At 34.3% G+C, this 27,008-nt stretch overlaps 5 protein-coding genes across 6 annotated transcripts; 4 read left to right on the forward strand and 1 right to left on the reverse strand.

Annotated features, from left to right (window-relative positions):
- Window positions 1-524: 524 nt before the first annotated feature.
- Window positions 525-2,704, forward strand: LOC103504696 (pentatricopeptide repeat-containing protein At1g26900, mitochondrial). Its single transcript, XM_008469095.3, has one exon. The coding sequence runs from the start codon at window positions 778-780 to the stop codon at window positions 2,548-2,550; it is 1,773 nt and encodes a 590-aa protein (XP_008467317.1). The 5' UTR covers window positions 525-777; the 3' UTR covers window positions 2,551-2,704.
- Window positions 2,705-3,282: 578 nt separating this feature from the next.
- On the forward strand, window positions 3,283-7,849 carry LOC103504697 (glutamate dehydrogenase 2-like). The gene is made up of 9 exons (XM_008469096.3): window positions 3,283-3,648; window positions 3,756-3,869; window positions 5,175-5,396; window positions 5,537-5,611; window positions 5,700-5,816; window positions 5,917-6,167; window positions 6,582-6,657; window positions 6,735-6,821; window positions 7,452-7,849. The coding sequence occupies exons 1-9, from the start codon at window positions 3,541-3,543 to the stop codon at window positions 7,635-7,637; spliced, it is 1,236 nt and encodes a 411-aa protein (XP_008467318.1). The 5' UTR covers window positions 3,283-3,540; the 3' UTR covers window positions 7,638-7,849.
- A 4,656-nt stretch (window positions 7,850-12,505) lies between these two features.
- LOC103504699 (uncharacterized) lies at window positions 12,506-18,198 on the forward strand. Of its 2 annotated transcripts, none has more exons than XM_051089779.1 (8): window positions 12,506-13,192; window positions 14,643-14,782; window positions 14,919-15,018; window positions 15,218-15,316; window positions 16,076-16,423; window positions 16,834-16,926; window positions 17,015-17,221; window positions 17,678-18,198. In XM_051089779.1, exons 1-8 carry the CDS (start codon window positions 12,788-12,790, stop codon window positions 17,768-17,770), a joined length of 1,485 nt encoding a protein of 494 aa, XP_050945736.1. In that variant the 5' UTR covers window positions 12,506-12,787; the 3' UTR covers window positions 17,771-18,198. The 2 variants fall into 2 exon arrangements, with proteins under 2 accessions (XP_050945736.1, XP_008467319.1); XM_008469097.3 differs by having other exon boundaries at window positions 17,683-18,198.
- Window positions 18,199-19,515: 1,317 nt separating this feature from the next.
- LOC103504700 (60S ribosomal protein L13-3-like) lies at window positions 19,516-21,465 on the forward strand. Its single transcript, XM_008469098.3, has 5 exons — window positions 19,516-19,554; window positions 19,998-20,110; window positions 20,206-20,339; window positions 20,766-20,924; window positions 21,041-21,465. Exons 2-5 carry the CDS (start codon window positions 20,005-20,007, stop codon window positions 21,260-21,262), a joined length of 621 nt encoding a protein of 206 aa, XP_008467320.1. The 5' UTR covers window positions 19,516-19,554; window positions 19,998-20,004; the 3' UTR covers window positions 21,263-21,465.
- A 466-nt stretch (window positions 21,466-21,931) lies between these two features.
- LOC103504701 (SWR1 complex subunit 2) lies at window positions 21,932-26,799 on the reverse strand. Its single transcript, XM_008469099.3, has 12 exons — window positions 26,438-26,799; window positions 26,251-26,320; window positions 25,867-25,938; window positions 25,739-25,782; window positions 25,407-25,659; window positions 24,278-24,353; window positions 24,052-24,171; window positions 23,892-23,960; window positions 23,646-23,688; window positions 23,338-23,403; window positions 22,569-22,764; window positions 21,932-22,453 (listed from the first exon to the last, which is right to left on the reverse strand). Exons 1-11 carry the CDS (start codon window positions 26,506-26,508, stop codon window positions 22,578-22,580), a joined length of 1,071 nt encoding a protein of 356 aa, XP_008467321.1. The 5' UTR covers window positions 26,509-26,799; the 3' UTR covers window positions 21,932-22,453; window positions 22,569-22,577.
- Between the last annotated feature and the right edge of the window lie 209 nt (window positions 26,800-27,008).

Below are 27,008 nucleotides of genomic sequence, written 5' to 3' on the forward strand. Positions count from 1 at the left end.
TTGATCACAACTTCAACGGGAAATTAAATCGAGGTATGCACTTAAGTTAAAAGGAGATGATCGGAATAAGAAAGATTGATTGGTGAGATATAAATCGGATGGTCAAATTATTGAGTAAAAGATGTCGGAAAGTGGACGAAATTCTTATTGAAATAGATGACCGAAGTTAATTACAATATTTAACTCAAATATATAAATGATATATTATAAATAAATGAAAATTAAATTATTTTTTATTTTAATACATTAAATATCTAAATTTTTAGGTACATAGTAAATGAGATATAATATAATTATGATATTATATTATTATATATTTTTAAAAATAAATATTATTTATAATTAATATGAATAATAAAATTGTCAATAAAAATGTTGAAATCTTATTTTAAAAAATTAATGAGATTTTGAGACTGTTTGTGTAAAATTTTTTGTTTAATTTTTTTAGAAAGAAAACAAAAGGATTATCCATACAATTTTACCATTTAGAAATTAGTTGGGAATTTAAAAGAAACCACGAGAAGCAGCTATCAACCAAATTGTTCAATGTGGACTCCAGAGATCAATTGAATTTATAGATCCTTCTAAGTACTTACGTCCCAAACTGACGGTTCGTCGATGAAGTTCCAACTCCCATGGCGGAACCAACTAACTTAAAAAATCTTGCGGCCTTCACTTTCCTTTCTAAATTAATTACTTCCCGCCAATTAAGATTCTCCCCAAGTTCTTGTTTTCGTGTTTGTGAGCTTCAAATTCTTCTACGACCGACTCAGGGTCATGAGCTTAGCTCCTACCCTGTTCTTGCGGCAGCATTTAAACACATGCTCCAAAAATCTTTACTTTGCCATATCTTCAGACCAAGCAAAACTCCTTTCTCTATTGGAATCGTGCAATGGGACTACAAAAATCTCCCAAATCCACTGCTACATGGTCAAGACTGCTTTTGATCTCGTCCCTTTCACGTTGAGCAAACTTCTTGCTTCTGCCATATTAGATATCAAGTATGCAGCTTCCATTTTCAGGGAGATACGAAACCCAAATCTCTTTATGTTCAATACTATGCTACGAGGCTATTCTAATAGCAATGAGTCAAAACAAGCTTTTGTTATTTTCAATGACCTTAGGAATCAGGACTTTTTGCCTGATCGGTTTTCTTTTATAACAACTCTTAAAGCTTGCGTTCGTGAATTGGCAATTGATGTTGGACAGGGAATTCATGGGATTGTTCTTAAATCTGGGCATGGTTCATTCAATGATGTTAACAATATACTTGTACATTTTTACTGTAATTGTGGTCAAATTAAAGATGCCCATAAACTATTTGATGAAATTCCTCAGAGAAATGATTTGGTTTCATGGAACACTTTGATGGATGGTTATGTTCGTGCACCTCAGCCCACTGTTGTTTTAGATCTTTTTAGACAAATGTGTAGGAGAGGTTTGATAGCCAATACGCTTACACTTTTATCTGTCTCATCTGCTGTGGGTGATGTTGGGAATACCATGGATGGAAGGTCTCTTTACGGACATTGTGTCAAGTTGGGTTTAGGTTCTAATCTCCATGTAGTTACATGTTTGATTGATATGTATGGAAAGTTTGGTGATGTGGACGAAGCAGGAAAGATTTTTGATGAAGTTGCTGAGAAAGATGTTATTCTGTGGAACTGTTTGATAGATAACTACGCCAAAAATGGGTTGATAAAAAAAGCAGTAGCTTCATTACATCTCATGAAACTTGAAGGAATGAAACCCAATTCATCCACATTGGCAGGTTTAATCTCAGCTTGTGCTACCTCTGGTGCTGTCAGTACAGGTAAATACCTTGCCAAATATGCAGAGAAGGAAGGATTGGATCTAGATGTCTTTCTTGGAACGACTCTAATTGGTATGTATGCTAAATTTGGGTTCCTAGACAAGGCAATTGACATTTTTGATAAGATGAAGGATAAAGATGTAAAAACTTGGGCGGCGATGATAACTGGTTACGGAGCTCATGGGCAGGCAAGTAAGGCTATGGAAACTTCGTATAGGATGGAGGAGGAGGGTTTTCGGCCGAATGAGATAACATTCTTAGCAGTCTTGAATGCTTATAGTCATGGAGGCATGGTCGCAGAGGGGCTGAAATGTTTCAAAAGAATGGTGTATGAATATGAGATAACACCAAAGATTGAGCACTATGGATGTATTATTGATCTTCTTGGCCGTGCAGGGTTGCTGGAGGAGGCTCATAACTTATTAAAGAGCCTGCCTTCGAAGGGTGATATTACCGGATGGCGTACACTGCTGGCATCTTGTAGGGTTTATGGAGATGTTGAATTGGGAGAGACTGTGAAGAGAATGCTGGTTGATTTAAATGATGAACACCCCGCGGATTCAATGCTGCTTTCTAGCACTTATGCCATTGCTGGGAGGTTGTCTGATTATACACAATATCAACAAAGTAAGGAAGGAAACAAAGTGAAAGAAGCAAATGGATCATCTCGAATGCAGATTGAGAAAGCAAAAAAGGAAGCTGGTTGCAGTGTGATTGAGATGGAGAGCTTGTGTTAAGACCATGTTCATTTCCTTATAAATGTGATCAACCATGTTCATGCCCTTTTAACATCATTGACACGTGGGTCTCCAGTCAAATTTGTAGTCAACAAACACAATTCTATTACAGAGCTGAAAGGGATCAATTTAAGCATTTGAAAATTACATAGAATTCATAGCTTTTTTTAGATACTTTTAAATGATTATCTAATATTAGTTCTCAGGTACCGATTCCATTACTATTTGTTGGAAATTAGGAGCTAGTGAATTGTTTATTGTCTAAAGGTATTTGTGTAATTTATTGTTTCTTAGTTTTATTTCTTTTTTGTTTGGGGTTATTATATCCTATATATATTTGTCTCTCATGGACTCTTTTGATTTTTAGAAAATAATAAAAGCGGCTTTTATTTTAGTTTTTTCTTCATGTACTAGCGTTTTGATTAGTAGTAGAGTGTTCGCCTTCTTTACTTCTTTTCAATACTATTATTGTTACAAATATTATTATTATGATATGAATTATGATTCTACTTTGTCGCTTAAACTCTCTTATAGTTATTATTTTTTATCTCAAAATCAATTCTAAATGTGGCCATAAAGAATTCAATAAAATAGTCCGACCTTAAATGGATAATAAAAAGCAATTGTTATGAATAGCAAAAGAAAAAAAAGATTTTTGGGAATAGTTTCAAAAAATTTTGACTTTTGATAATGTTCCATTCTAAAAAAGAATAAAAAGAAATAAAAGTAAACAGAAAAAGGAGAAAGTTAAGGAAGGTGACAGTTGAATGAGAAGATGCTAAAGTGCAGTGGCATGGCGGAACTAGACAACGTTGACATCGAAATTGAAGGACCTGCACTCACTTAGCTCAACCAACTCCCCTCTTTCTCATTTCTCAATTCAATCACTCTCTTTCCCTTTTATCTTTTCAATTCGATTCCATTTTATCATTCTTCCAAAGTTTTCATTTTTCTTTTCTTCTTCTTCTTCGATTCCATTCCTTCTTAATTATGAACGCTCTAGCTGCTACCAATCGCAATTTCCGTAATGCGGCACGGATTCTGGGTTTAGACTCCAAGATCGAGAAGAGTCTTTTGATCCCATTTAGGGAAATCAAGGTTATTCTTCTACTCTTTTCTTGTTTTGATTTTGATTTTAGATTCTCTCATTTGTTTTGGCTTGTGAGTTCCTGATTATGATGATGATGATGATGATGATCCAATAGGTTGAGTGTACGATTCCGAAGGATGATGGGAGTTTGGTGTCGTACGTGGGGTTTAGGGTTCAACATGATAATGCTCGTGGCCCCATGAAAGGAGGGATCAGATATCATCCTGAGGTGACCAAAATTTTCCTTTTACTGCTTCTGTTATTGGTGGGATCAGTTCTTGTTGGCTCCTGATGCTGATTGATTTAATAATTTTTATGTTTTCGTGGCCTCTGTAGGTTTTGTTCTTTTCTGTTTTGTCTTATTTGGTTTGCAAATTGCAAGTGGAGATGTCTTTTTGGCAAGGATTAAAATATTCATGGATATGGATATCAGTAAATCCCAGAGTTGGATTTGGATACTAATGATTCATCCATATATCCAACATCTTTTATAAGTACTCTAAAAGATAATATGCATAGTCTAATATAAATAGAAATACTAATAACTATATTTCTAAATTAGTTTTTGAGTAAAACCAACTCAATTATTAATCTAAATAAATTTTATGACCTTTAGAAACATTGTCAATATGGATATTTTATCGATATATCCGTAAAATTGAAATCTCGATATTGACATCAACATCGATATTTTAATCCTTGCTTTTTAGGTTGTTTTGGTTTTTGCATTAGAGTTTTGACATGTCAAACACTATTAACAATTTTATTTTATATTTTTCTCCGAGAAAAGAGCCAAAATGAGTATGTTTCAATTGTTAGGATGAGTTTTTTTTACGGAGGTTCTATGTTATACTAAGAAAATGGTTTTAGTTTGAATTCGTATTGCTGTTTTACTTACTATGTTTTTTTCTTTTGAAGTGCTTATAAATGACAAAAAATGATTTTCTAAAAAGTGGTAGGGTTTGGTTATGGAGCGATTTACTTAAATCCTCTTTTTTCTAGAGGATCTAATATAGAGTTTTCTTACATCTAATTTACAGTTCTTTACAATGTTTTTACGATGTTTTGGCAATATCATCCAAAGTTATTTTTGGAAATTCAAATTTGAAGTGCTTTGTGTGTGAAGGCATTGGATGAACCAGGTGAAAATTATTTGTTTTTCATTACTTTTTACTAAAATGATATAATTAAGAAACTTTTTGCTAAAAAGCGTTTATTTTAAAAAACATTACCGAGAAAGTACTGCACTAAAAAAGTTCCACTCCCAAAAAAGTCATTAATAGTAGTGAACCATGAAATAATTCTTCTGTGCTTATATATGCAAGCTCTAATCTCGAGGACAGCTTTTTGCATTTAAGTACTTGCAATTAGGAGTGATAAAAGTACTGCTATTTTACAAAGTTGACTGTCAAAATCTATTACTAAAAGTTTCACCCTTCAGCTTTACAAGTACTTTTCTAAGTACTGTCATCAGAAACATTTACCATATTTTCATATAAATTTTTTCCTAATGGACTAAACTCTGCTACTAAAGGTCGACCCTGATGAAGTAAATGCTTTGGCTCAACTAATGACATGGAAGACTGCAGTAGCAGATATTCCTTATGGAGGTGCAAAAGGTGGGATTGGATGCACTCCACGAGAGTTGAGTATGAGCGAGTTGGAACGTCTAACTCGTGTATTTACTCAGAAGATTCATGACCTCATTGGCATACATACTGACATTCCAGCACCAGATATGGGCACAAATGCACAGGTTTAGCTCAGATAGTTTAAAGGTTTAATAGTATCCTTCAATTTTTCTTGAGGTGCTTCTTCAAATATCTTCAGCAGGATGATTATGCTTATAAAATTTCCTGCTGCTATTTTGAATTTGAAGCCAAATGATTTGTGCAGACTATGGCCTGGATTTTGGATGAGTACTCTAAGTTTCATGGTCACTCGCCAGCTGTTGTGACGGGGAAGCCAATAGTAAGTAACCAAGACTTGGAACTCCAAGAAACTGCTGTGTTTGATGAATATCATTGAATTGATTTGACCCCTTTCTCTTAATTTTTAGGACCTCGGTGGTTCCCTCGGTAGAGATGCTGCAACCGGGCGCGGTGTGGTTTTTGCTACAGAAGCTTTGCTTGCTGAACATGGAAAGAAAATCAAAGATTTGACATTTGTTATTCAGGTACGTTGGAATTTCAACATCCAAACTTAATGGTCTTGTTGACAATAGTTTGTGTTGTACATCAAAATTGAAGAAACCTATATGAACTGCACATTAACAGGGATTTGGTAACGTTGGATCTTGGGCAGCAAGACTCATCCATGAAAGAGGAGGAAAAGTTATTGCAGTGAGTGATATCACTGGCGCCGTAACAAATCCAAATGGGATTAATGTACCTGAGCTGATTAGTCACAAAGAAAAGACCAATAGTCTAGTAAATTTTCAAGGTGCAGATGGCATGGATCCGAACGAACTTCTAGTTCATGAATGTGATGTTCTTATCCCATGTGCTTTAGGTGGAGTTTTGAACAGGTGTACCATCTTTTTCAACCACAAAATTCTCCTTTGCTGTCAAATACTTCTACTACTCTTGCTTACTTTCAAGATTCATGTGTCTGTGTGATATATATACATATGTAAAGTACGTATTGGTAATGTGACCAAAGTCCAAAACTGATTAGATAAAAGGATGGTTATGGGTATATAAGCGTAGACAACTATCTCCATTGATCATTGGTATGAGGTTTTTAGGGTGAAACCAAAAGCAACTACGAGGGTTTATTCCCAAATTGTACAATACCATATCATTGTGGAGATAGAGGGAGATAGAGGGTTGCTGTCCCTGACAGTCTGACTCATACTTGTAATTCTAACCCATTTTACTTGTATCAAGTTGGTTTTTGAGGTGATTTCTGCAACTCATTGTACCTAATTCCATTTTTTTAGGGAAAATGCTGCTGGTGTGAGAGCAAAGTTTATAGTAGAGGCAGCTAATCATCCTACTGATCCAGAAGCAGATGAGGTAATGTTTATAACTAATTTGAATTTACACTTATGGTTATCATTTGATTTGTGGCAGTCCTAATTTCTTTGCTACAGATCCTATCTAAGAAAGGAGTCTTAATACTCCCTGACATCTACGCAAATGCCGGAGGAGTCACCGTTAGCTATTTTGAGTGGGTTCAGGTAACAAGCGAACCAAACATCAAAACTTTGACACTTAAAATATTAGCTTAAATTCTTTTCTCTCTTATGTTTTATGGTTCTTAGTTTTCAATATTTTATTTCATTGTATCATGTCACATATGTATAGTATTCACATAATAACTGAAGAACAAATATTGAAATAATAAAGAACTAGAACAGAATAAGCGCGAAAGTTTAGAAAGTAGAACAAAATTCAAAATATTCGATATGTTAGTGAACAAAGAAATAATCTAGACAACAATTCATAATATGTTCCCTAACTACCATGCTCCATTCCTTTGATTACTTTGTTAGTTTCATCGAGCCAAAATTTTTGGGTTAATTGGTGATATTATAAGATGGTCAAAGCAAGTGGTACAAAAGGTTTTTTGTTTGAACTCCTACAATGTTTTCTCCCCAATTAATATTGATTTCCACTTGTTGGGGCTTCGACGTATTTTAAACTCACGAGTGAGATGAAGTGTTAGATGATATAATATTATATTTACTTTTTCTTGTCATTTTAAACTTTTGAATCAATCTAATTTAACAAATTTAGCGAGGAAAAAAAAGTCATCCAAGGGGTGAATAATTGTAGCTAAAAGGTGTACTGTTTATATAACTTTGCAGAACATCCAAGGGTTCATGTGGGATGAAGAGAAGGTGAACAAAGAGCTTCAAAGGTACATGACTAGAGCTTTTTATAATATCAAGAGCATGTGCAAATCACACAATTGCAATCTTCGTATGGGTGCTTTCACTTTAGGTGTCAACCGTGTGGCACGTGCTACTCTCTTGAGGGGTTGGGAGGCCTAGAAATAGATGGATTACAACACCATTAGTATTTTCTAGTGTTACTTTCACTTCCTAGCTCCTATCTCATTTCGTTGTTCTTTTCTTCAAGGGCTTAGATTATTTGCACTTTGCTTGCTGAAATTAACTGTTTGAATAAAATTATTAACATCATTCACAAGATTTAGTAAAATTTATCACCAGTTTAGCTTGAGGAAGCTTTTCCTTTTCCGTTCCACCAGTCTCTTGTTGTTTGGTTTTCATTTTCATTGTTTTTCGTTCGCATGTATGTTCAATTTTTGACGAAAATGAATAGAGTTAAGGAATGAGTTAATAAAATACTTTTTGGTCTCACGTTCGTGTGAACAACGATTCGATTATTGAACTTTAACTTGTAATGATATCATCATAACAATGAGAGAGGCTCCCATTTATAGTCAGTCAACAATGGCTTAAGAACATTTTCGGTTCATATTTTCGATAGAGAATAAGAGGATGGACATATCTTGTTACAACATAATGTACGACGTAATAGTGTTTAAGCATCCTTGAATAACCGTTGCATGTTCTTGGATAGAGCAATTATATATATTTCTTGTAGTAATGAAATGACTTTTCACATTAATCACAGCAAAACTGCTTGTTTGGTAACATATTTTGCAAAGAACATAATTTAGTCAACGAAGTAGGAGAAAGTGAAAACAGATGAATCATGTGAGGTTCGCCTAGTCAACAAAACGTTGGTATTCTATTCCATTTTTTTAAAAAATTTAAAATGCATAATTTGTAGGAAATTCATTTATAAGAGCTTACGGTAACACATTTTTACTAGTTTTTGGAGAGGAAGAGACGTGAATGAATTAATATCACATTTACGGATCTTGAGCACATTATGCAAGTGTGTTCCTATCCAACTGAGGTTTATTCTCTCAATAACGTAGCTTTATTTAGCAATATCATTGATTCTGGTTTATTAGACTTGAAATACTTAAGTTCCTTGGATTCAAGTGGTAATGATTTCAACAATACTAAAATCCCCAATTTCTTAGGTTCGATGTTAGAATTAAGACATCTTGATATTTCTTTTGGATCTTTTTACTGGAAAGTTCCAATTCATTTAGGAAATTTTACTAAATTGGTGTTTCCTGATTTATCAACAACCGATGAATTTGGGAATGGAAGATTTGAGTTGCTTAGTGGTGGTGATGGTGAATGGATATCTCGACTTTCATCCTTACAGGTTCTTAACTTGAGTGAGATGAGCTTTCCAATGGCATCCAATTTGATGGAAGTTTTAAGTTTTTGTTCCTTTATTGTCGTCCTTAAGATTGAGTCATTGTAGCCTTGAAAGAACCCTTTGTTTTTGGGATACTTGAATTCTCCTGTTCTTATTGGAATTCAACTTCTAGATTTGTCTTCTAATAACTTGACTCAACCAATTCATCCAGAGCCTTTTCACAATATAATGTCTCTGAGTTTCGTTGACCTTTCTATAGGTAAGTTCGCTTGTATTAAAGAATTGTATTTATCAGGCAACTTCGATCTTGGTGGAGATGTGTTTGGAGAATATGAAGATGAATCTATGAATTGCAATAGATATGATTTTCAAGTGCTTGACTTAGGATCAGTACCTATAAAAAATAGCCTAAATTGGCTTGGAAAGTTAAAAAACTTGCATGATCTTAATCTCGGCTACGGTTACATTTATGGTTCAATTCCTGCTTTACTTGGAAATTTATCCAATTTAGAAACTCCGTCTCTGGGGAAAATGATGTAAGTGGAGCCATTCCTAACACATTTGGAAGATTGTTGAATTTGAGGAGTTTGAGTATTGGGTATAACGGCTTGGAAGAGGTGGGTGTGGAAAGTTTTAGCCAACTTAGGATTTTGGAGCCATTAGACATATCAAGTAATAGGTTCAAAGGGATTATCACAAAAGCCCATTTTGCTAATCTAAACTACACTCATTGATGATGGGTGGAAATTACTTTTTGTTTGACATAAATCCCAATTTGGTTCCTCCTTTCCAATTCACTTTCCTTTCTGCCTCAATGATTTCAAACACAAACAAAACTTCATAATTTGCAATAGGGACAATTCATACTTAAATGAGAGCAATTGAATCATTCCAACCACTCGACTTATCTTTCAACAAATTTTCAAGACCAATTCCTACAAGCATGGTGGAATTAAATTCATTAAGCGTGTTGGAATTATCTCACAACAACCTCTCTCGATAAATTCCTCAAGGTCATCTCTCCACATTCAACAAGACTTCTAGTTTTGAGAACAATCATTTTCTTTGTGGAGATCCACTTCTCGTTAAACGTGTTACTAAGAAGCCACTTGAGCTACCATATGGAAGTGAGAATCTAGATGAAAAAGATAAATGGAAGAAGTGGTTACTTTACATTATGATAATACTTCGATTTGTGATTGGGTTCTTCACCGTTGAAGAGATACTTATTTTAAGTTTGTGGAAGAGGCTATGTTAAAGTTTGTATGGCAATGTGGCAGGTCATTGAAAGGCTAAAAGGAATATGTATTCCCAAATGTGTTGAGTAATATAAGTTTTAGTTTCTACGATAATGTCCATTTGTATAGGCTAGGTACTTGTAATTTATAATGTCTTTGTTTCTATGCCTAATGTATTTTGAATTAGAGAGTATACTTAACTTACTAGCTTGTATTAAAAATTTTACCATCGTGTTGATTTTTATAGTTATAGACGTAATTTTTTAAAAAAGACAAATAGTTATCAAATGGTCGTAACTTTTTAGGTTAATTTAACTTTTTTTTTTTTTCTGTTCAATTTTATTATTGAAGAGTAGCGTGTCTCAATTTTTTAAGTAGAACAAAGGTAAGAGAGATTTAAACGGCCATTAACTTTATCATAAATCAGTTAGAACACATTCGTAAGCTAGTTGACCAAATTCTTCATTGACCTCGAAAGTTGTCCGACTTAGGTAGTATCTTGGTTGATATGACATCTTATCTTCATAGCTAGGTTTGATTAAACGTGGATTTCTAATTTTCAAATCAAACTATTTAAAAACGTTGGTACATTTTTGGTAGGTAGTGTGTGTTTTAAGTTTATGACTCAATTTGATTATTCACTTTTAGTGTTAGACTATTTGAGCATTGGATATTTTTTTAGGAATTCATATCTACCAACCAATTAAAAATGGCAAATTTGGTCCCATTAGTATTCATTTCGTGTAACATTGGGTAAGTAACGAAAATACATTGCTTTACTTAGTTTAAGTTGTATTAAATAAGTAATAATATTTTAATGTTGTTTATTTCACATATCATCTAATATGAATTGTTATCTAATTTGTAATAAGCAAATGAAGTAATAAATATATGTTATTATATCGAACTCTTTTAGGGACGTTTGATGTGTAGAGTTGAATTGATAATTATTATAGTAATAAATAAAAAAAATTGATACGAATAACGAGATGAAAAATGTGAGTTAATGTTAATAACAAGGTAACGTCATTCTAATGTTCAAACTATTTATAGTATATCGAGAGTTTCACAAGCTAAGTACACTCGTGAATATTACTACTCTAATCAAATAACTGGTTTTAAAGTTATTTTGAATATAGTGTCCGTGCCAGTTAGGTTCTATAGGGTGCAAATACTAAGTTTAAAAGTATATTCACGAAATAGTGCAAAATTCTTATAGTCTAATAATATATAGTGTTACGTGAGATTGATAAATTTCGTAGATCAATCGTATAAATAATTGACTTTGCATTTAGTAAATCAATCTACTCATACATCAAATACAAATGCATATATTTTAAGTAATACCAAATTTAAAGTAGTCTATAAGTAATACCAAATTTAAAGTATATTTGATAGACTACGTACATGTTGATCGGTAAAACTAAGAACAACCAAAGATAGAAATCAAATTTTATATACTTTTTCAATGTGATTTTTTTATTATAAAAAATCGTTGCTAAAATTTACGATAATTGAGATATTTTCAAAAATAGCAAAATATTGGAATTATTTACAAAATAAAGCAAAATTCATACATTTATTCGTAACTCGTTTAAATTTGGGTATATATTAAAAAATAGAAACAGCTTACAAACTGTAAAATGTAAATATTTCTTTAAATACTCTATTTTTTTAGGATTTCTCTTCAAATTTTTGTGCTATGTTTAGTTAATAATTTCATTTTTTTTCTATTTATGATCATTCCTTTTCTTTTGTTTTATGTATGAAAATTTCATTCTCTCTATAATGTATCATAGCATTTTGTTCTCGGCCCAGCATCATACTAAATTAAATATTTTAGGAATGATTAGACGTCAACAAAAGAATTTGGATGTGAAAAGGTTAATGATTTGAATTTTATGCAAATCAAGTATAGTTGAAAACTCAAAGCCACCAATTTATTTCTTAGTATAATATATATGAGAAAGGAGAATCAAACGATACACTTCAAGATCGTGTAAATTACCATTGAACTAAGTTCATTTTGACATCCAATTTATCAAGATACAAAATAATGTATTTATTGTTTTTTAAGAAAAGTTTATTTAAATGACGAAACTTTTAAAAGTATTAATAAATATAATGAAATATCACAATCGATAAAAAGATAAACGATTCTATATTTTATAAATATTTTTATTGATTTTGTTATATTTGAAAATAATTTTTTTTAAAGAAGGAATCTGTTAATTTATTTATTTTGGTTGAAAATGATTAATGTGTTTATTGTTTATTATTTGATAATTTTGGAGTAGAAACTATTCAGTTATAAATGAATAGGTTCAGTTCAACCATCGTTTTCCTACGGAACGGGGTCATGGAACTCGTAAAACGTGCCTTTATGAAGTGGCTAAACTTAATAGATAAAATACAAACCCCGTTTTACCCATTTCTCTCTCAAACTCTAAAGCCTTTTCCCTCAACTGCCAAACGGAGCTCTCTCCTGCTTCTTCTTCTTCTTCTTCTTCTTCTTCTTCTTCTTCTTCTTCTTCTTCTTCTTCTTCTTCTTCTTCATAATCATCATGGCTCAGTTTCCGCCACTTTCACTATGCTCTCTCTCATCTTCCTCCTTATCCCTCTCCTCCATCTCCAATTTCTCTTAATTCCTCATCCTCTCTTCCTCAGATGCCACCATTCCCCTTTCTCCACATCGCAAAATGTCATCCTCTTCTTCTTCTTCTTCTTCTTCTTCTTCCTCCTCCTCTTTCCCCCCTTTGTCCTCTTCTCAATCTCCCTCTCTTCAGAGAAGCAGCAGTAGCATCCAGAATTCGGAGGCTGAGCGGCGTCTTCGTGAGGCGGAAGACCGGCTCCGGGAAGCTATTGAGGAGCTTCAACGGCGGCAGCGGAAAGTAGCGGCCTGTGGATCTCATCGTCATCAGACTCGGGAACAGCCTCCGCCTTGTGATCATGCTGCTTATGAGTCCTCTTGTGTGGCTAATGCTATTGGTAACCTCTGCCAGACTTTCCTTCTCTCTTATGGTGTTAGAGTTGGTATTGGTATACTTCTCCGTGCTTTCAAGCTCGCGCGGAGACAGTCTTATTCCTCTATTCTTGATCTCAAGGTTGGTGCTTTGTTTGATGTCATTCGTATTTTTTAATTTTTTATTCCGGTACTTGTTGGTGTTGTTGTATGAGATCGATGATTGAAGTTTTGAATTAGGGTTGGAAAAGACTGTTCGAATTTATTTGACCATTTAGTTTTCTCCCTTTGGTATTTTGGTTATTATCACTAAAGTTGTTTCTTGTTGCTGCTATTGAATGTTTGTTTAGGTTCAAGCACTTGATGTTTGTTAATATTATTATTTTTGGTTGAATTGTGCTCTTCACCGTACATATCGGTTATGAGTTTGTACTGAAGGTGGGTCAAAATGAAATGGAGTGAATTTTTTAGGAATTAAAAGAGTATTTGCTATAGGAACAATCAAGATTGAAGTAAAGGGGTTGTCGTTTGTTTGCCCGCACTTTTCCATATTACGATTACTTCTCTTTTTCAAAAAATTTGCATGTAACTTATGTCTCACTGCATAATTAAATATTTGTTTTGGGTTTCTTTTTTTTGGAAGATAATCTCAGACGAGGTATGTATAAAGGCTTGAGGTGAGATGGAAGGAGACCTACGGGAGAGTTGTCAGAGTTGAGGAGAGTTAGTTCTTTCAGGCTGGATGAAATTGAGAAGGGTGTTAACTTGAATACTAATTCGTGTCCGAGTGTTACTGTCGCGGAGTGCAAGAACATATAGAAAGAAGTATCAGGAAGAACCAACCAACCAACAAAACTAGATAAAACTATGAGTTTTTTTGTAGTTTGGAAGTTTGGATGTTTGGAGCAGGAGAGGGACAGGAGGATGAATTTCTTTCCTCCTTTCTTTCGAATTCAAGACCTCTATCACTTTCCGCAAGATCTTTCGAAGTCTTCCTCTTTATTTATGGTTGATCCCGTCTTCAACCTATATTGCTTACCTTAGAGCATCAGAGATCTTCCACCCTAACTCCCCTTAAGTCGATCTTAAGATAATGGTTCTCTCTCTTTGTTGATTTTCTGGTTTCTTTTTTCTAACTTGACCCCATAATAGTTGAGAAACAATAAGTTTTCATTCTCTTTATAATTTGTGTCATTGTTTGTGACAACTTGACCCATAAACAATGGGTCCGCTCTCAAGTTTGACCAGATCTTCCGGGTCTTCCTAATTCGACAGGTGTATTATGGAATAAAGTGAGTGTCTTAATTTAGCAAACCACTGAATTGAGAATTATGAAGAGTCACCTTCATTTGTCATGCTTGTTTCTAATAGATACAGTGCATTGAAAGTAATCAAATGGTTTTGTTAAACAAGTAAAACAACATTAATTATTGTTGTGTTGACTAGTGATACCATGCCCGTTTTGTGTTGTATCATAATTTTCTGCTGCTTTTTACGTTTTTTTAATAATTAAACTCATTGAGGGTGTAATGTTCCTCCATTTGTGCCTGTGCTTGATTAGTCTTTTTTCTTTTCAAACACTTTTTTTGTAGCAACTTGTCTCGGAGAAAGACTTGATAGTGAGAGAAGAGGCATGTCGCATTGGTTTGCTTTTTGGTGGATTTACTGGGTCATACCATGCCCTTAGATGCTTTCTTAGAAAGTGGAGAAAGAGAGAGACACCTTTCAATGTGTAAGTCTACGATCCATTGTAGCATCAAATTTCTCTGTCTTCATAGTTCTATTGATGTTTCATTTTCTTTTAATTGCAATAGATCGGGAATAAGCACTTTCTGTATTTATGACATTGTTTAAGGGATGATGAGCAGAGTTTTAGCAGGTTCAGTGGCTGGCCTGTCTGTTTTAGCACTAGATGACTCAAATCGGAGGCGTACTCTCGCGTTATATCTTATGGCTAGACTTGCTCAGGTACAAACCACACAAGGCTACTGTTTCAAAGCAGATTTCTTTCTTTTCTTTCTTAGCCTCTGAACACAGGATCTCCCTGGACCACTTGCTCTATACCATGTTAAACCACCAATTCACCCCAAAAGCTTAAGCTAATCGTTGAAGACAAATTTAATTATATATCACTAACACTTTTTGTCATTTATCTTCTTAAAATTAGTGTGCCTATAATTCTGCAAAATCCAAGAACAAGTTTCACCTCTGGGGAAGTCACTGGAGACATGGTGATTCTTTGCTTTTTGCCATGGCATGTGCACAGGTAATTTAAAGTCGTGTGGATTATCTGCTTTCTGCTTGTTATGTTTTAAATTCAAAATTTTAGACAACAAAAAACAAGAACGATTTACAGTATGTGTTTTTGTTTTTTTTTTTTCGATAAAAAGAAATAATAAGAAACAAAACAAAAACTCTATTTTTCTTTATTAAGAAGAGAAAGCAAGAAACATGAAACTAAAAACTAGAAACGAAAAACATTATCAAATATACGCTTGATTATTGAACAAAGTAGAGACATGCAGTTTCTTCACTCTCTTTACAGCTGAACATGGGGACTTTGTGATGTATTGTTTTTTTTATATAAATGAAATTACTCTTACCAAAAGCATAGAAAGATGGATGTTGGAGATGGCAAACTGTTTGCATTATAGATCTTTTTAACTGCCAGACAAAGCAGAAACGTTGGAGACCTTGTATTGTCTCTTTCTAGAAATCAAGTTATTTCTTCTCAAAAGGATAAAATCAACAATAGTTTGCATTAAACATATTGGAGTAAATTCATCAATTTCTTCTCCTTAGTTTAAATTTAAGAATCATAAGTGGTAATTGGTTCTATGGCTCTGAGAAGTTATTTCATCTTTCAAGCCAGAAGTTGGTGTGGTTTCATTCTTTTTAAGACATCATGGGATCTTTTTCTTTGATTAGAAGAATTACGGATTCATCTGTCTTTATGCTGTTTCTACATTGAATTTCTCTAATTGCAAGACCCTGCATTGTATTCATGATTAACTATTTGTTTCAGGTTATGTATTCCTTTGTTATGCGTCCTGAGAGCTTGCCAAAAGCATACCGGGACTTCATTCAAAAGACAGGCCCAGTTGCCGAACCTGTCTACAAGGCTGTACGAGATAGTTGTAGGGGATATCCCGTGGATGTTGCTGCACTTTCTTCTTACTTGTCACGCAGGCAAAACAATGGCTACGAAAATCTAGAGGAATTTCCCTCCATTATTCCTTGTAGTATAATCCATCCGGACACGAAGTCGTGCCTGTCTCACAATGGGAAGGCAGCATCAGCCACATTCAAGAAGACATTTCCTCTTTACTTTTCTTTGACATTTGTACCATTCGTTGTTCTGCACCTGCAGAAAGTAAGTTCTCCCACATTTCACTATCACTGTTGGTCCACCCAAATTGTGTTCCTTGGATAGAGGAGAGCCCATAGTTGAGAATTGGTGGTTTCAATTTATTTTTTCTTTTTTCCTTTTCCCTTCACTAGGAAACTTCCCATTAAAACCATAGACTGCGTGAGAAGGGTGTCAAAAAGCGTAGTGTTGCAAAAAGGCTCTCCAATTGGTCAAAAAAATTGCATGAGTAGTTGCACAAGGCATCTTATTATTGGATGCGTATATACTTTTTAATTATAAATTGATCCGGATCTTTTACTAAAATGTGTAGATGGTTGTTATGTTATCCCCAATATTTGTTGCAGAGATTTTTTTTTTAGTTTAAATTTTTTTTTCTTTCTTGTTGCTAGTAATCATAATTCATGCTTTTGCAGTTCATGGATGCTCCCGGTCGTACCTGTTGGCTTGCTGTCAAAGGTGCAGTTCGCTCGACAAGTTTTTTGTCTGCCTTTGTTGGCATTTTTCAGGTGGTTTTTCTGAACTTTATAGTTTATTCACGTTAATATCTGTTGAAATTTGTAAGATTATGTTCTGAAGTATTTGGGATGATTGTAGGCGGTCATTTGTTTGCATAGAAAAGTTGCAACCAAGGACCACAAACTCGTATATTGGGTTGCCGGTGGAATATCTGCCCTCTCAGTTCTTTTAGAGAAGAAGGGAAGACGATCTGAACTAGCCCTCTATGTTCTTCCACGTGCCGTTGATTCTTGGTGGTATATTTTGGTCAACCGCCACCTGCTTCCAAACATAAAAAATGCTGAGGTATTTACTCACACAAAAAATTAAATATGGCTGTTCAAAATTAAAAGGTAATGCTTTGCAGTAACTAACAGTTTGCTTCTGTTTAGGTTCTTATTTCCTAAAAACTCAGGTTGGTTAAATCATTGATTGACCAAAAAATTTAAGTTTTTGGCTTGGAAATTTGTAGGAACTTAATAAGTGGCATTCAATATTAATTGAGGAGAAAATAATAACGATAGAACCTCCTAGTCGTATACCATATATTACATTTGAAGAAATACAGTAGTTTCTTTGATTTCTGGAAAATACCTAATAATGAGTGGATATATTACCAAAGAAATTCTAAATTATAAAAGGAAAAGACATCTGAAACATAATTAAAATAAATAAATGACTAATTCAGACAACTCGACAGATATCTTCTGATGTTTTCTTAAATTTCTAAATAAAACTTTCCTTCTTTGTTTTGATAATAAGAGCAGGTCTTCCTATTCGCAATTTGTATGGGAGGAATCATGTATTACTTGGAATACGAGCCAGACACTATGGCTCCATTTCTCCGAGGTTTGATTCGTCGCTTCCTCGCCAGCAGAATCAGCAATTCTACCACATCTACAAGTCGAGATGTTTCAAACTCTTATTTGAACACACTCGATGCCATGAAGAAACCAAATTTGGAAGATAACAGGGAAGTCGAAGCTGCACGGTCCGAGAAATACAACCTTGAATCCATTCCAGGTTTATAGAATTGGAGCTACGTAATGCAAGGTCATGAGATACATGCCTTTACCTTATTTTAAATGAAATTCCATTGAATTGATTGATTGAACTATTAGGCACCAATGAATTTTCTTCATATACAAAATAGTGGCATTGAATTTTGTTCTATATTGGCAATTGAAATACTGTCTATTAGTGCTGGATCCTACCAGAACGATAAGATAAGAGGAGATATTATGCACAGGAAATTTGATAAATGAGAACTTTATTTATAGACCCTTCTATATCCATCACTTATCAACTATTTTTATGTCGTTGATAGAACAATTTTGTACTATTTTTATGTCTACTAGCAACTATGATTGATGTATTACTATTTGTAAGTAAGATTTGAAAGAAAAATGATTTGATCCTATCTCAAGATTCAAACATATAGGGCTAAGTTTGTAGGCAATAATATAGAACGATCAAATTTTAATTACCGTGTAAGAAGCTATGGGTGAGAGGAAATGCATTTGAGATAATGCATGAAAAAATGTCCCAGCCCTAGGAAAGAGCATTTTGCCATAATTCTTATGATTTTTGGGTTTTGCTAAATTTTCAAATGATATTCTGATTAATTCTACCAAATCCAATTTTTTCTTAAATGCATCTCTACGTCATCTAATATTGTTGTATGAGTCTAGTACAATATCCAAAAGTAAAAGCAGGAGTTAATTTCTATCTAAATAATATTGTAACTAGTTTTTTTCTTCATTATTTGATACGTCATTAAATACTTTATCAATTTGTTTTTCATTTATTTCGAGGATCTACATAATTCTTTAACATAGTTTTGTGATAAACAACAATGAGATAGTATAAAAACTAGAATTAAAAATTCTTGTTTCTGTTGTAGGTTAGTCCTTTTAAGCATCGGAGGATACTCTTTTTTATTGTATTTCTTCTTAGATTATTTCTTATTGTAGAATTTTATTGTTTAAATAAATTTCCAAACTTAAGAACCAAATGACCCTAAGTAAATACAACTTAGGAGTTAAAAACATCTTTTCATTCTTTTATTTCCTTGAAGCTTGTAGTCCAAATATCGGTTCGTACAATTTTTTTGTTTCTTTCTTAAAAATCCGTATTTTCCTTTTATTTTTAAGCATTTTCTAAAAAAATAATTTCAAATGAAAAATTATCAAAAATATTTAAAAATAGAGAAAAATATTATAATTAGATCACGTAAAAAATTACTTTATTTGTAAATTTTGCTCTTTCAAATCTACTTTTAAAAATTCAGTGACAAAAAGGTAGATTTTAAAAGTTTAAAAATCAAATGAATAAATTCTTATAAACTAGAGGGACTAAAAAATACATTTTCAAAACTTAAAAACCAAACAAATAATTTCCACTAAAAATGTAACTTTCTCTTTTAAAAAAAATGGAAACCGGCCTTGGAAAAGAAAGGAACCGGCCCATCAAATCTAGAAATTTGTATGAGAAATGACAAACCCGGTCCAATAGAACCGGATGGAGGAGTCCTAGGGTTTTGACAGCGGCCACTATATATCAAATTTTTAGTAGCCAAACGAACATAGAAGGAACGAAGAGATTGGAATTGTTGAAGGGCAGTAGAGAGAAAATCAAAGGTTCATTTTCATTCCTCAGTTTTACGTTCATCTGCTTCCCTTAATTCGAATTTCGTTTCCTGAAAACCATACGATGTGAGATTAGGGTTTTCAGTTCCTCATTTACCAGTCTTACTCAAGCTGTTTTGAGGGGTTTTTGAGTTTTTCTCGGGGTTCTACGAATTTTGTCCAAATCGTTTCCGCTGGTGGTATTTGATCGAGGGATTTGTTTTTTTTTTTAAATTTTTTTTATTGTTTTCGTTTTGGGTTTTGTTTCCAATTCTTGTTGGCAATCTTGTGTTCATATGGAAAAGAGTTAAAACTAAGTTTGATGTATTTGTATGTCAGTGTGTTACTGGAATTTATCTCGGTTGAAGTTGCACATCTACCAGTTTTTGTAACATTCAGGACATAAAATGAAGTTTCTATCCTTGGTTGGAATATTAACTCAATTTGTTTGGCAGGTGAGCCATGAAGCACAACAATGTTATCCCTAGTGGGCACTTTAGGAAGCACTGGCAAAATTATGTTAGAACGTGGTTCAACCAGCCTGCTCGCAAAACAAGGCGAAGGAATGGTGAGTATCTTGGTTTTTTGCTTGTTCATCCTTGGTTGAATTTGCATTTTTTTGTTATAATAGATTTTGATTTTTCTTGTGTAAATGGTCACTAGCTCGTCAAGAAAAGGCTGTGAAAGCTTTCCCTCGGCCTACCGCTGGACCCCTTCGACCTATAGTCCATGGACAGACGTTGAAGTATAACATGAAAGTGAGGGCTGGTAGAGGCTTCTCTTTGGAAGAGTTGAAGGTGGGTTTGTTTCCGATTTTTCGAGTTTTTTGGATGATCGGCATATACAACTCAGTTTATGTTTGTTTTGTTTTATATTTGGACGAATAAAATATTGATGAGCATATTCGTTCTTTTTCACATATGAATGAACAGAAGCTTCGTATATAAAACTCTTCGTCTGTGCTCTAGTTCTGTACTTGGTAAGATTGTGGCTTTGGGAGTCTTTTGAGCATGATTTGGAGTAGAAATATTTGATATATTAGTACGGTTGTAAGAATGTATGTTATGAATTCTTAGAGTGTAGAATTATTTGTTTTTAGAGTGTAGAATTACATTATGAATTCAAGAGCGTCGCATGAATGTCTAATGAACGTTTGGAATCTATTGAGATTGTTCCTCGGTTGATACTCTTCAAGATGATTGACAAATGTTTTATAAAACCAGGCTGCTGGCATTCCAAAGAAATATGCACCAACAATTGGCATTGCAGTTGATCACCGCCGCAGAAACCGCTCCTTGGAGAGTCTTCAAGCTAATGTACAGAGGTTGAAGACCTATAAGGCCAAGGTGGTCGTCTTCCCACGACGTGCCCGCAAGTTCAAGGTACCTTTTCTAAGTTCCTATTCCCAAAGCAATACAATTAATTAGTTAGACCTTCTATTGTGTTTATGGGAATGCCCTTGATCTCTGAGCATCATTTACATTACGTGTTAATTTAGGCTGGTGATTCTACTCCTGAGGAACTAGCAACTGCCACCCAAGTCCAAGGCTCTTACATGCCTATTGGATTAGAGAAGCCATCAGTAGAGCTTGTGAAGGTTACAGAAGACATGAAGTCTTTCAAGGCTTATGACAAGCTCCGTGTTGAGCGAGCAAATGCCCGTCATGTCGGTGCTCGGTTGAAGAAGGCTGCTGAGGCAGAGAAGGAAGAGAAGAAGTAAATGGTTCCAAGATTTTAACTTGTGCGCCCATATGTTTTTGAGTGAAAATTTGTTTGGCCTTTAAATTTAGTATCCTCCCTTTCCCTTAATATGTCCAAAACCTGAGTTATGAGTTCGTTCAATTTTGAAATGATTAGAGATTTGTTTTTATGCAATATCAAACATACGCAGATTTCATATATATTCCCTTTTTTTGTTTCTTACTCCTGCATTTTTGCGATGGTTATCTTATGGCAAGAAAAAAACATGCCCTATGATTAACAATTAAACTTTTCAAGGTCAGAGATCAAGGCAGGATTGAGGCATACGTAAACCTCCGATTTTGAAAAATGTTTGTTTTTTCCGCTAGCAGGATTGAGTGCAAAAAGATGGATAACTATTGCTCTTCTATTGTTCAAGGCACGGGAACTAAAGAGGTGTCTATAGAATCTATTGTTCAAACCGGGTTCACCATTCATATGCGTGTAGAATCTTTAAATATGAATGTTTGCAAACGATACACTAGTGTTAATTAGGAGATGAATTTATAGGGATACGACACATATGCTTAAAAGATAGTTTCACAATTAGTTTGATGTACTTTATTTCAAAATTTATTATCAACATATCCCTTAATGAGAACACCTTTTTGATAGTCTTTTTGATAGTCCACTAAACAATCAGAACACATTTGAAGTCTCCATGAAGAAACATTGTAATTGTATGACCAAAATATCTTTAACAAAATTACATGGAAATGGATACATAATCCAAACAAAAACGCTTATATAATATTAAAAGAACAACCTTTGGCAGGCACCCCTCAAGAATGCTTGTGGGCAATTTGACCTGAAACTACCAATTGTAGACTCGAGAATATAACTGAAACTTTGTCAAGAACATATCTTTCAAAAGATGGCGAAGTATGTAAAATAGGAACCTGTCTAGCAATGGTAGCACTCGCGGAACATGGGTCAAAGACAAAATTAGACGAAGACAGTAAGGTGAATTGTTGTAGGAACTGCTAACACCACAAACCGCATCCCCAAAATGACCCTTAAAACCTGAGGCATTAGGTTCTGAAATTCTCTTGTCATGGAACCTGTGGGGTAAGAAAATTCGGTTCTATGGTTTCTAAGGTAACCAAAATCAAAGTCTTCAGATATATGCGCATTCCCCTGTCGAAAGCAAAATACGGTCTTCTCTCCCTTCCTGTACCATCAGGAACAACCGTGGTTATTCAAAACAATAATGGTAACAGTTCATGAACATGAAATGCCAGAATATGCATTAAAAAGCTCGGGCATATAGGAATTTACTATAGTACCTTGAAAAACTAATCAGAAATATCAGAATCAAAGGCTGGAATTTGGCGAAAACGAGAAAAGTGGCGCGAGTAGGACATTTCATTCTTATTTTGAGGTGTTGATCTCTTCCGCCTCGCTGAGAATCCACTACCAGAAAGTGAAGCAAATAAATATCCCATGTCCATTTGCTTGGCTACCGAACTATCATCCGCAAAACTGCATCACATCAGCAATTAGTGACATATTTGAGTCATGGAAGGATAAAATAAAATGAGGGGTAGGCTTGATTTGATCTGTTAGTCATGGTTGTAAATTACTTGTAACTTGGTTTGATCTGTTAGTCAAATTAGTTTTATTAGTAAGTTAGTGGGTCACCGGGTTTGTATACTTGGCTAGTAATCTTCATAAACTATCCTTATTTTCAAAGCGAAAACCTTCTCTAATGAAGGCTAGGCTTCCTGGACCCTAATTCACATAAACTTTGGAAATTAATTAAATTGTTTGACTATCCCAGCAACACGAGAATGGAGCATCAGAAAGCTAATATGTCCGGGGCGAAAATGAAATAATTGATTATTCTCTGAACTTTTATCATCAGTCGCCCTTCCACCCAACATTTTCCTGTCTTGTTTATACACGATACTATTATTGACAAATAATAACGTGAAGAAACTATTCAATGCAGAAATAAGGAAACTCAAAGAAAATGAAGTGAATTGAAAAGTATACAAACTCAGATACAACATAATGAATAAACCAAAACCCAAAAGCAAGCAAGAAGAACTATACCGTTCACGTATTGTCTTGAAAGCTTCTTTAGTTGCATAAGGCAACCCTGTTTTCGGGTCACGATACCTTCAGCATAAAAAGCATTAATTAAACCTGTAGTCAAAGCTCCGAGGATTGAACCTTTTCATGCACTTTACTATTTAAAACAACAATGATAAAATCTCTTCTGATCAATCTGGAACACAGGATTGATATTTAGCAGTTTCCATCATAAAGTAAATTCCAAGGAATTGGACCACGTTGCCTTTCAATTGCAAACAATTGAACTAGACTGACAAACAACTATGAAACAAATAACGAGATCTTACCTTGCAGGCAAACCTGTGATCACACACGCAGCTTTCTCTGGATCTAAAAAGAAAAAGGGAAAAAGATATATTTAGGTTCTAAACTTCAAATAAACTTTGAAAAGAGAAAAAACGTATAGTGCAAAATAGTATACTAGATTCTCTCCATGTTTTTCATTTTCTTTTACCGGGATAAGATATGGATCATTGTATGCATAACAGAATACAGAAAATAGGGTGGACGATTATATATAAGTAAGTAATTACATGGAACTGATGTGGTTGAAAGCTCTGCCTGAAACGATGACCCTTTACTAAACTCTAGATATGAGCAACCTGCAACAAAATACACCAATGTAACTTAATTCCAAACATGGCAAGTTCTTTTCTGAAAGAAAACAATTTTGAATCACACTTTAGATGGTACCATTTCTTGACAAGTAACATATTCGTGGACCATTGTAAACAGCTTTATGCACAATTGCTCTCTTTTTGACTTCTTCTTCCCTTGCCAAAACACGCTCCAAGTTCCTCAAGTTCATGATTTCTTAGATATGGAAGGTTGAAATAATTCAAGAGAAAATGAGAAGATTCCTTCAAGTATCCACCTAGTGTTGCAACTCACAACAACATACATTAACCATCAGTTTCACCTGTTTGAGCAGCTTCAAGAAGCATTTCTTCCTGACTCATTTTCTTCTCCTCACCTGGATTTTTCCTCTTGATTGGCTGGTGGACAAGAAAGGGTAGTGTCACTCTTATCTACTACTAAAACGAATCATCTTGAGAAAACTATTTGATGGCTAATACAAGAACAATATTGAACATTGCAGAAAAAGAAGCAGAAAATAACTTTTCGAGAAAGCTGGAAAAAATGTGGAAATATTAATTCAACTGCGTAAATAGGACATGAATCCATTTGATATGGATGTTAAGGCTATGCATATAGAAGATTTGGAATAGAGGAAAGCAAAGCGCCTCCAAGGAAAAAAATAAACCATTGGAAGATATCTGAAAGTTAGCTAAATGCTAGATTTCTCACTTCTACATGGTGCACACCCTTTAATACTTACTGAATTTTGAGGTTCTTTTATTAGCAAAATTGGAGGCCTTTTTGTAAGCTCCTTTGTCTTAGGATGAGCGTATTATCAAGCGCACTGATTTCTTACTCTTCCGAATGCAGCGTTATTTGTCTTATCTCTAAGAAAAGATATTCCTTTGGTAAGAAGGGCAGCGGTTCTAAACCATAGGTAGGACCCGAAGTGTATAAATCAAAATAGTAAAATGTAAACTAGTCCAATAACTTTCTTGGGAGAATGTTTATTTAACCCAAAAACAAAACAGTTCGTTATTTTTTTTATATACTCAATCACCACTAAAACCAAACAAATTGAGAACCAATTTTGGGTGCCATAAAATTCAAAATTATTCCATAACAAACTAATTAGAAATCAGACGATTTTGTTTTATATTTTTTGTTTTCATTTTCTTTCTGCAGTTTTTTTTTTTCTTTTCTAAATCATCTCGTCCCTAAAACACATAATGGATCTGTAGGTTGAAACAAATGTTTTGATGTGGCACAATAGATGAGTAAAAAATTCATAGGATGGCAACATTCTTCAAGTAGTTGCAGGATATATGAACTGAAACAGAAGTTTCCACTTAATCATAGCATCGCATCACTCTACTCAATCAAGAAAGTGCCTTCCAGAAAAACTAAAACTACTCTAATGGTTTTATCTTTGTCCTACAAATCAAATGTCTTGAGTATTCAGGATTCACCTTCATTGTGGCTTGCAAAGCTGCACGAATAGCATCCCTCTCAGCTTGCCTAACAATAACTGAAGTTCTAGTGGATTTCCTCACGGTTCTCTCAACTTCAGTATCATCCGGTGTATCATGATGTTCAGGAGGCGTAGAGTGATCAGTTGATGCTTCATCTTTGGAAGGTTTCTCAATTTTGGAAACAGCTCTTTTTTTATTCTTGTTCTTAGAAGTCTTTCCAGGAAATATTAATCGCTTCTTCATTTGTGTTCTGGAAGAAAACTCAACTTTAAAACAGAAAGTTGAAATATATCTAATTCAACATCCAAGCACTTCAGAAAAGAGAAAACCTCTCTTCTGCTTCATTCTCAGCTTCTTCCTCTGGTTCAGACTCCTGTCCATAAAAAGTAGTCATGTTACGAAAAACATTTTACGTTGAACAGAATAAGCTGTGATTAGAAACCGAAACATAACTTACATCTTCATTGAAATCACTATCAAATTCATCAGCAACCTCAGGTTCTTCTTCATATTCATCATCAACCTCATCCTGAGAAGCATTTTGAATGGACAAGTTCAGAAAGGATATTTCACTTAGTCAAAACTCAAGCCCCATAATTGGGTGGACACATTGCAGTGCCATCCAGACCACGACTTCATAAGCGAAAACCAACTGTCGAATCGAATCTAAGTGGATGTGCACACGATCGATTTCAGTTAAATCTTCAAGATTGAACATTAATCGCGCGCATAACCATTGAAGAGCAATTTCACTATTAACCACTGAAGAGCTAAAAGAGCGTCTAAAACTTCATATCGTTCCTAGAGAAGAAAAACAGATAGTAAATTTCTTTAAACATACCTCTTTGAGAGCATCCTGATTCCAAAACAACTCGTCTTCCTCAGCTTCCTCATCAAGCAACTTGGTCATCCTATAACAAATAAGAACACCCCAATTCATACAATTTGAAACATCTTCCATCATTTCATGCCAATTTACAACAAAATCCATCCCCAAGAGAAGAAAACCAAGGCAAGTAGTCCGGTACCTCTTTCCTCTAGTCAACCGAGAAGAACGATCAAGAAAAACGGGAACATCGTCTTCTTTGGACGAATCCATGACTGAAAACGAAACCCAAAAAATAACGCTGGAAAATGAAGTACAACAGTTGGAGAAATCACAACCCGCCACCGATGCCCGAAATCCGAGAGCGGATTAGGAGAACTCTCCGGTGGCTGGAGCTCGAATCGGGTAGCGACGATAATTTAAATCGATCTGTTGTAAGGTAATGGAAAGGCGGGAAATTTTGGTCGATCGGATTCCGGAGTGCACCGCCTCAAGCCCTTTGTTGCCCTCTATGTCGCGTAAACAAACACACTTCTTTATTGCTATGTGTTAGATTCCACCACCCATCTTTATGGATCTTATTACTTTCTTAATCATACTTTGTCACAATGTCAATTTTTGTTATTTCTTTTTATAACATTTTGAATTAAGATTGAAAAATATAAAGATAGTTAGAATCTTAAATTTGCACTCAACTATTGTTCTATTGTTAATCTTCCTAATGTACTCCGAGTCTATTTATCTTTTTTTTTTAAGTTTTATTTTAGGGCTGT

Source organism: Cucumis melo, chromosome 9 (genome assembly GCF_025177605.1).
Source record: "Cucumis melo cultivar AY chromosome 9, USDA_Cmelo_AY_1.0, whole genome shotgun sequence".
NCBI classification, from domain to species: domain Eukaryota; kingdom Viridiplantae; phylum Streptophyta; class Magnoliopsida; order Cucurbitales; family Cucurbitaceae; genus Cucumis; species Cucumis melo.

Coding starts and splice junctions, on each gene's coding strand:
- LOC103504696 (XM_008469095.3), top strand. CDS start 778: ATGAGCTTAGCTCCTACCCTGTTCTTGCGGCAGCATTTAAACACATGC.
- LOC103504697 (XM_008469096.3), top strand. CDS start 3,541: ATGAACGCTCTAGCTGCTACCAATCGCAATTTCCGTAATGCGGCACGG. Junction 5,397..5,536: donor ATATGGGCACAAATGCACAG/GTTTAGCTCAGA, acceptor TGATTTGTGCAG/ACTATGGCCTGGATTTTGGA. Junction 5,612..5,699: donor TTGTGACGGGGAAGCCAATA/GTAAGTAACCAA, acceptor CTTAATTTTTAG/GACCTCGGTGGTTCCCTCGG.
- LOC103504699 (XM_008469097.3), top strand. CDS start 12,788: ATGTCATCCTCTTCTTCTTCTTCTTCTTCTTCTTCTTCCTCCTCCTCT. Junction 13,193..14,642: donor CCTCTATTCTTGATCTCAAG/GTTGGTGCTTTG, acceptor CTTTTTTTGTAG/CAACTTGTCTCGGAGAAAGA. Junction 16,424..16,833: donor TTGTTCTGCACCTGCAGAAA/GTAAGTTCTCCC, acceptor ATGCTTTTGCAG/TTCATGGATGCTCCCGGTCG.
- LOC103504700 (XM_008469098.3), top strand. CDS start 20,005: ATGAAGCACAACAATGTTATCCCTAGTGGGCACTTTAGGAAGCACTGG. Junction 20,340..20,765: donor TCTCTTTGGAAGAGTTGAAG/GTGGGTTTGTTT, acceptor TTATAAAACCAG/GCTGCTGGCATTCCAAAGAA. Junction 20,925..21,040: donor GACGTGCCCGCAAGTTCAAG/GTACCTTTTCTA, acceptor GTGTTAATTTAG/GCTGGTGATTCTACTCCTGA.
- LOC103504701 (XM_008469099.3), bottom strand. CDS start 26,508: ATGGATTCGTCCAAAGAAGACGATGTTCCCGTTTTTCTTGATCGTTCT. Junction 25,660..25,738: donor GAGAATGAAGCAGAAGAGAG/GTTTTCTCTTTT, acceptor GTTTTCTTCCAG/AACACAAATGAAGAAGCGAT. Junction 23,961..24,051: donor ATGTTACTTGTCAAGAAATG/GTACCATCTAAA, acceptor ATTTTGTTGCAG/GTTGCTCATATCTAGAGTTT.